The following is an 8,370-nucleotide window of genomic DNA, read 5'->3' as shown; positions in this document are numbered from 1 at the left end:
CCCCCCGCCACACCTAGAGAAAGTCCCGTGCGCAGCAACAAAGACCCAACGCAGCCAAGAAAAAATTAATTAATTAAAGAAAGAAAACATCAACATAAGAGGAATTGTAACAATCTTACCTGGGCTCCGCTTGTTCAGTGTCTGATAGAGGCAGGCGGGCAGGTGGCCACAAGCCGACGTCGCCAAGTGTCAAGGGGAGACCCTGGGTTTTCTGCAGGAAGCGTGGACTGTGGTCCCTGCAAGTCCTGCTCTGGTGGAGAGCCCGGTTCCAGGAGGCCGGTGGGGAGCTGGTTTCCAACAGCGAGGCGCGGGGCTTAGCTGCAAGGCAAGGCGGTCGTATCGAGGACAGAGGGATGCAGAGCAGGTGGGGACAACCCCCCGCCTCCCTGGGGCTGCACAGGTGAGAACAGGGCAGACACTCGGATTTTCCTCTGTGAGTGGTACCCTGGTCTGGCCCAGACACAACCCTGTGAGTCACAGCCAAACAGTGAGTCTGTATGACCACAGGAGGGCAGTTCTGAGCAGTTGGCAAGGACCTCAAACTTCCCTTAGGGTCACTTGTTAAGGCAGCCATCTCGGAAAGGAGCACCCCACCGCAGAGGTGCTCTAAGGCCCCTCGGGATCCCTGGGGCATTTCCAGGATGAGATCAGCAGGTTCTCCACGGGAGTGCATGAGCGCCCCTCGAGAACATGAGTGTCCCTCTGGGGCTTAAGGAGGTCATCCTGGCCAGTGGCCACACCGTGGGTGGCCGGGCGAGGAAGGACAGCGTGGGTGCAGTGCTGGCCCAGGTATCTGCAAGTGTCATCTACGTCTGGGACCGGGAGAAGGAAGGGAAGGTACACGTGCTAAGCTTGGGAGGCCAGGGAACAGGTAAACAAGTAGAAGGCAGCCACGTGCACGGCAACACGTTGCCAGGCCAGGCCTGCGGAAGAGACGTGCGCCTTCTCCCGCCTGCGCACCACCTGTCTATCCTTCCGCACGCCCTAACCAAGCAGCAGACGCCCCTTGTGAGGCTGCAAGTACCTGCCCGGGTCCCAATCCCACAGCTTCGTAACTTCCCAGAGCCTGTTTTCTCTCCCGCGAAACTGAAGGCACATAAGACCCTGTGTGACGCGGGCCTCCCTCCTCACGCCTCTCCGCGGTTCCTCTCAGACTCCCCACCACCTCCACCTTGTCTCCAGGCCCACAACTGGCAATGAGCACCAGGCTGCACGTCGCACCTGGGCCTCTGAAGGCAGGCCTCCTGCACAGCCATGGAAGCGCCTGGCGGCTCTCCGGGGCCTGGCAGTGTGTCCCCACCCCCACCCCACCCCCACAGAGACTGACCCCTGAACTCATGAAACGTCCACATCAAAAGGGACCAGAAAAGAAAAGAAAAAAAAAAAAGAATCGGTCTCTTTATTAGGGGCTTCCCTGGTGGCGCAGTGGCTGAGAGTCCGCCTGCCGATGCGGGGGACGCGGGTTCATGCCCCGGTCTGGGAAGATCCCACGTGCCGCGGGGCGGCCCGGGCCGGGAGGATCCCACATGCCGCAGAGTGGCTGGACCCGTGAGCTGTGGCTGCTGGGCCTGTGTGTCCGGGGCGAGAGAGGCCGCAGCAGTGAGAGGCCCCCCTACCGCCCAAAAAAAAAAAAAAAAAAGGGACCAGACACCCAAGCATGGCTGGCTCTTGGTGGCACCGAGGACTCCAAAGGATACTGAAGGAGGTGAGGCTGCCCGGGGCATAGCCCAGGCTGCAGCGGCGGGCACATGCGCCGCCCTCTGTGATTACACCTCCCACACCGCCTATCTGAACCCCTGGTAATTCCGGAACGCCAAGCGGTGTCCTTTCTCCCACAAATGAGCTTTCTGGAGGCCTGGGGCCAACTCCTAAAGCACGGTCTCCTCCGCCAGGCCGGCCGACCCCCGGCCACCACTCTGGCCAGTCAGCCGGTTCAGGGCTGCTGCTCATCAGACCTACCGCTGCGGGTTTGCGCAGGAGGCGGGGCGGGTGTAACAGGCTACAGCAGGGTTCTCCAAGGCTGGGCTCGGCGCACGCTCCCACCCCAGGGTGGACTGAGCCCAACTCGGCTTCCGCCCAGCCCTGACCTCCGCCCTTCAGTCCACGTCGAGTGGGCGCGCCAGGCCCCGGGGGCGGCGTGACTCGCAGCGCGCGCCAGGGAAGTCCCGTGGGTTGGACACGCAGCCACGCGCTCCCTCCCCCACGGCCCGCGCACCTGTCCTGGGCGTGGCCCGAGGCCCCGCCCCGAGGCCCCGCCTCGCCCCGGCCGCGCGGCGCGCTGGTTGGCCGAGGCGGCGCGCTGTGTTAAGGACCTGACCCTCCCGGCACCTGTGGGCCGCGCTGCCCGCGGGCGCCGGCGTAGGCACAGTGCGACCCGCGCGAGGGCACCATGCCGCGCTCCTTCCTGGTGAAGACGCACTCCGGCCACAGGGTTCCCAACTACGGGCAGCTGGAGAGGCAGAGAGGTAGGGGCTGTGGGCTCCCCTGCTCTGCCCAGGGCTCGACTCCCGCGGGGCAGGAGGGGCGAGAACCCTGGGAACTGGAACACCTGTCCCAGGTGGGAGGAGGGGCCCGAGACCACGAGGCTGGAGGTAGAAAGGTGGCCCGCGGGCGTCTTATCCACTCCAGGGACCCCAGCCTCGCGTCGGGCAGATTGGGTGGGGATTTTCTCTCCACTTAGAGAAGTTTCCAGGCCCCCAGTCACTCTGGGGGTCTCCCGCTATGGCCCGGCATGCCCATCCCAGCAAAGGGGACCCCAGGGCCATCTTCCTCGTGCAGGACGTTTGAGAGAGCCCCACGGATATTGCAGAGAGAGACGAAGTGAGCCCCGGCTGTTCTCCAAGAGCCCCCCAGAACATCCTGGGTTGGGTGGTGAGCAGAGAGGCCAGGCAGAGTGACCCAGGGGCCCTGTGGTGCCAGGGCCCAGCTCGCACAGCGTTGCGCTGTGCCCCCCCCAATGCCTCCTCACCCCTCCTGGGGTTTCCTTCCCTTCCGCCTCCCTCACCCCGGAGGAGGTTGCCCAGGGCAGGCTGGGCTAAGGGGCTGCAGTTCTTACCCAGGTGGGGAGACAGATGCCCAGGAACCAGGACTGTGCACTCATTCCCACTCCCTGTCAGGGTCAGGGACACGCAGAGGTCCCGTGGCAAAGGCCTCTCTCGAGTGGTCAGAGGCACCCCCAGCTCCACAGCTTCTTGGGGGGGACACCCTCTGGGGGATGGCTCAGTGACTTAGAGGGGGACAGGGGAGAGACGCTGCGGAGACCAGGGCACACAGTCGGTGCCCGTCCAGAGCCCTTTAGCCCTCTCAGGACTGGGAGCGGGGAGGGAGTCCAGGCTGGTGGGCCCCCGGGGCTGGGCTGCCACCAGGGGGCACCTTCTAGGACCGGGATCCTCAACTCCACATTTTGAAATCCAGTTAATGAGTCACCACCAGCAATTTTATAAAATAAAAAAGAACAGAAGCCATCAGAGTGCAGTGCTTGCAGTAAAGGAAACTTTTGTTTCAGATACACATGTATCATAGAACATGTAATTCACACGGGTCGTGGCTTTAAACGTTTAAAAACTATTGTTTAGACTCCAGTCACACAGCGCACCCCTTTGAGCGTGCAAATCCTGGCAGCCGAGCAAGGTCCGGTGACTGTCAGGGAACAGCCCCAGGGCCCTCAGTGCTCTGCTCCCCCCTCCTTGTAGCGCCAGCTTCCTGAGGGCCAAATGGCCACGGTGATCCTCTTTCTGCCAGGCAGTTACCCCAAGATAGACCCGAGATGCTGGATTTGGGTCCCCCACTCGTCACTTTTAAATAAGTGCCTTTTTCGGCCTCCCCAGGGAACCCCGGAAGCCAGAAAGGAACTAAAGTCTCTTCTCCCAGGAATCTGAGCTGCAGAATTAAAAAAAAAAAAATCTAGCTAACCCAGGGGATATGGGGAAGCATTTAAAGTTATTAGCAGAAGCACACGGTCAGTAGCACCTGGCATATGGCTGCCTCTCCCCTGCCCTCCCACTGGAGTCGGCACTGGCCCCCTAGACAGGGTTAGGCTCTGAGGTGACGCCTGGGGTCAGGGTAGTGGCTGAGCCTCAAAGCCTTAAGGTGACTTTTTTCCCATACAAGGGCCCCTACTGGAGCTTCTGTGTGGAGTGGGGGGTCCTAGCCTCTCCGGGCACCCCAGTGCTGTCTCCAGAAATTCCTTGGACTTCATCTCTTAGGTGGTCCAGCCTCCATTTCTGGGAGGACAGAAACCTGGCAAGCTGATTTTATAATTGGGAAGACTGGAGTGAAAAACAGTGAGGTCAGGAGAGAGTGGAGTGTGGGAGCTTCCCCATCCCTCTGCATCCTCATCAACACTTGTAATTTGCCTGTTTTTAATTCTAGCCATCCTAGTGGGTATGATGTGGTGCCTCATTATGGCTTTAATCTGCATCTCCCTGATGGCTCACGACGTGGAGCATCTTTTCCTGTGCTTATGGGCTGTGTGTACATCTTCTTTGGAGAAATGTCTGTTCAGAGTCTTGGCCCATTTAAAAAGTGGACTGTTTGTCTTCTTATTGTTGAGTTGCAAGGGTTCTTTATATATTCTGGACCCCAATTCCTTATCAGATCCCTAATTTGCAAACATTTCCCCCATTCTGTGGGTTGTCTTTCTCAACCCAGAGCCTTGGCGTGGACATAGAAATGGGGCCAGAGATTTCTCTCAACACATATGAAATAAGAAATGGGTTGAGGGCTGGAGATTTGGTCTTTGGGGAAATGCAGGACTTCACTCTTACTTGCTGACATGTTTACTTTGGGGGCTTCTGCTGTCTGGGTCAAGCATGAGGCGTGGTGGCCCACACATATGGGAGCAACAGCCTGAGGGCGGGCCGAGCCAGGAGGCAGTGGACACCACCGAAAACAGTCCCTCCTGAGCTCGGAGCGTCTGCAGGAGGCTGTGCGCACGCACGCCACGGTGGGCGAGGGGTGATCGGGAAGTGACCGGAGGCTGATGAGTTATTTTACACGCGGCGGCTTGCTGCCAAGAGTTGTGAATTAAAGCTGCGTGGGAGTCCGCAGGATGCAGCTCCGAGCTGGCCCTGTGGCAGGTGGGGCTCAGAGAGAGGGCGGCTAGGGACCCTTCCTTGGCCCCTGAGGGCTTCTCTGGGATCCTGTGAGTTGCTTCTCTTGCCTTGTTTGTAAAGAGGAACTGAGATTCCTGCTCGGACGCTGTGGTCTCCGGCTGCAGCTGCCACTTCGGCAGCCCACGCCTCTGTCTTGTCAGACTTTCTTCTCCTACCCGCGGGGCTATGGATGGCCCGGCGGTGGGATTCGGCCAGGAATGCGGGTTGGCGACTCGCAGCGCTGGGACTCAGGCTTCACCGTGCATTGTCTCCCCTCCCCGCTTCTAGAAACCAGTGGCGCCTGTTCTGCCTGCGGGGGGCTGGTGGTGCCCCTCGTCCTCCCAGACAAGGCGGCCCCGTCCACGCCTGGCGACCCTCCCCGGCCCTGGGACTTCACCTCTGTCGTCGCCCACGTCTCCCTGCCCCTCCCCACCTTCCTGTGTAACGAGGAAGCTCGGGGGGCCTCGGGGCCAGACCCCCTGGAAGTCAGCCTGGCGGATCCTCGGGCCGGCCGGGCCCCCGGCGCACCTCTCAGAGACAGCCTGAAGCACCTCAGCCTGCCCCCGCTGCTGGCTCTGCCCACGCGCTGGCCCCCGGTCCTGGGCGCAGATGGGGCCCGGGCTCCGGGCCACCTGCCAGGGGCCGAGCGGGGCCCCCACACCCTAGGGGGCTTCCGCACGCCGGCCGCGCTGGCCAGGCACCAGCAGCTGCATTGCCACCTGCAGGCTCAACGTTGCTTCACCTGCAAGTTCTGCGACAAGGAGTATGGCAGCCTGGGCGCCCTCAAGATGCACATCCGCACACACACGCTGCCCTGCCTCTGCACCATGTGCGGCAAGGCCTTCTCCAGGCCCTGGCTGCTGCAGGGCCACATCCGGACCCACACAGGTAGGCGCCAGGGCCCACGAGGGATCTGGCTGGGGGGCAGGGGGGGGGTCTGGGCCTCAAAGGAGGGGAGGGGTTGGGTTCATGAACGAGAGGATGGAAGGGCACACACGGCTTCTTTTTCCTGGTGTCCCGAGGCTGTGGCACAAAGAGCCACACGCCGGGGGGCTCAAAACCTCAGAAATGCTCTCTCACGGTCTAGAGCCAGAAGTCTGAAATCAGGGTGTCACGGGGCCAGGCTCCCTCCAGATCTGGAGAGGGGGATCCTTCCCACCTCTGCCAGCTCCTGGGGCCCCGGGTGTTCCTTGTGGCCGTGTCATTCCAGTCTCTGCCTCTGTCCTCACACGGCCTGTCCCCTGTGTCTGTGTCCCGATTCCCCGCTAATTATAAGGACACCAGTCACACTGGGTTCAGGGCCCGCGGCTCCACTACATCTTAAACTGAACTCGATCACATCTGCAAGGACTCTCTTTCCAAATCAGGTCATACTCACAGGTACCCAGGTTAAGGACACGGATGTATCTTTTGGGGGGGGGGGGACACGATTCAACTCGTAACACCTGGCAAAGCACGGGATGCACAGGGCTTCCGCGGGGCCTGACTTCTCAAACAGTCCGTGGCCTTCCTGAATTCTGGAGCAGCGGGGGAGGAGGGTAGCCAGAAAGGCCTGGCTTGGGGGTGAGGACCCCAGGGCTCACACAGCCTGTCTGATGGGCTGCGGTTTACCCAGGAGCAATCCCGTCCCTGGGTGAGAGGGTGGTCACAGAGCACAGGCGATGCAGGAGAGAGGAGCAGCTGCGGACAGGAGACAGGGACAGGAGGGGGGATACGGGGCAGAGAGCTCGCGGTCTTTCATTCTGTAGATTACCAACTATGGCCCAGAAAGAGTGCAAGGGCCGGCTCTGCCCAAGGGCAGCCAGGGGCTGAGCTGGACCCCACCCCAGGCCTTCCTCTTAAGTCCAGGACTTTGTCAAGCACGTGGTGAAAGGGAGACAGGAACAGGCCAGGCACTTACAACACTCTCTGGAACTGGACCCTCCCTCACCCTCAGTCACGGCTCTGTGACTCACACGACAGAAGGGTTTTGCAGGAGCCTTTTTCCAGGCTGGAAATCCACCTGGTTTTCCCCGACCGCTCGCTGAGGATGTCCCCTGAGCGCCCCATCACAGCGCAGGGTCAGGCGGCCAGGACGCGATGCTCTGGGCCCCGCGGGACTACAGGCCGCTGCCTCCCAGGGCCCCTAGGGCTGCAGGACTCTCCACACAGGCAGAGCTGAACAGATGACTCTCACGGACCCTTTCTTTTACACTTGGGGGGTCAGCCTGGAGGGCAAGGCCCCAACGGAAGGACTTTGTCCAAATCCTTGGTCGCCCGGATTGGAGGTGGCCTGGAGGACACGGGAATCCACTGATCCTGAGCGCCTGCCCTTGTACAGCCGCCTTCAAGTTTCCCACCATGGCTTTCGGGGGGGCGGGTACAGCTGCCAGAAGGACTGCAGCGCCTCTCCCGTCCAGGGCTGGTGACAGAGCGCCCCAGGGGAGCTCCAGCAGAAGCAAAGAGCCATCTAGCCAAGATCTGTGTTTTAGCTGCTGCGGTCTTGCCCAGGTTATCAAGCACATGACCCCCTCAGCGGAGGGCAGGTGCTAAGGCCCCTGTCACTGACCCCGAGGGAGCGGGCGATGCAGGTGAAGGCGTCAGCCTCACTGCGAGGGCTGAGGAGCCTCTGGGTGGGGGACGGCCTATGCACTTGCGAGCCTGGGGCCGGCCGCCCTCTGCAGGGCTGTTCTGGCCGCTGCAGCTGGTCGCTCACCTGTCGCCCTCCCCTCCCCCAGGTGAGAAGCCCTACACCTGCCCTCACTGCAGCAGGGCCTTCGCCGACCGCTCCAACCTGCGGGCCCACCTGCAGACGCACTCGGACACCAAGAAATACCAGTGCGAGCGCTGTGCCAAGACCTTCTCCCGCGCGGCGCTCCTGGCGCGGCACGAGGAGTCGGGCTGCTGCGCCCCCTGAGAGGCGGAGGGGCCGCGGGGCTGGGCGTCCTGGGAGGGCGTCGCCCTTCCCTGCCCACGCGAGGGACTTCTCTCCGGGGATGACTCTCGTCCGGTTGAGAGCCTCGTCCATGCCGTTTCCAACGAGCTCTGGTTCCGGTTCTGTGCCTCCCAGTGACAGCCGGTCGGGAGCCGGTTGTCAGCACGGAAGATCCCCACGTGAGGCTGACGGCGGGGCTGCCCTGGATGCCCTCCACTCCGGACCGGCAGTTTGACTTGGGCCGAGCACATCCGTGTGGGCCACCTGTGTGGGCAGAGCTACCTGGAGGCTCCCCTCCACCTGCCTTTGGTGCACACACGCGACACGCACACACCCTCCCCTCCTCACTAGGCCGTCCTGAGG

General features: G+C 61.8%; 1 protein-coding gene across 1 annotated transcript; it reads left to right on the top strand.

The window, feature by feature from the left end:
* The first annotated feature begins 2,389 nt into the window (after positions 1-2,389).
* On the top strand, positions 2,390-7,989 carry SNAI3 (snail family transcriptional repressor 3). The gene is made up of 3 exons (XM_007468436.1): positions 2,390-2,465; positions 5,382-5,981; positions 7,811-7,989. Exons 1-3 carry the CDS (start codon positions 2,390-2,392, stop codon positions 7,987-7,989), a joined length of 855 nt encoding a protein of 284 aa, XP_007468498.1.
* The last annotated feature ends 381 nt before the right edge of the window (positions 7,990-8,370 follow it).

This window comes from Lipotes vexillifer, unplaced genomic scaffold, assembly GCF_000442215.2.
Source record: "Lipotes vexillifer unplaced genomic scaffold, Lipotes_vexillifer_v1.1 scaffold23, whole genome shotgun sequence".
Taxonomy (NCBI): Eukaryota; Metazoa; Chordata; class Mammalia; order Artiodactyla; family Lipotidae; genus Lipotes; species Lipotes vexillifer.
The sequence above is the reverse complement of the archived record's forward strand: the minus strand, read 5'-3'. Positions and strand labels throughout refer to the sequence as shown.

Excerpts from the sequence above, each read along its gene's own strand:
- SNAI3 (XM_007468436.1), top strand. The coding sequence starts at position 2,390 with ATGCCGCGCTCCTTCCTGGTGAAGACGCACTCCGGCCACAGGGTTCCC. Across the intron at positions 2,466-5,381 it reads GCAGCTGGAGAGGCAGAGAG|AAACCAGTGGCGCCTGTTCT; the intron begins GTAGGGGCTGTG and ends CCCCGCTTCTAG. Across the intron at positions 5,982-7,810 it reads CCACATCCGGACCCACACAG|GTGAGAAGCCCTACACCTGC; the intron begins GTAGGCGCCAGG and ends CCCCTCCCCCAG.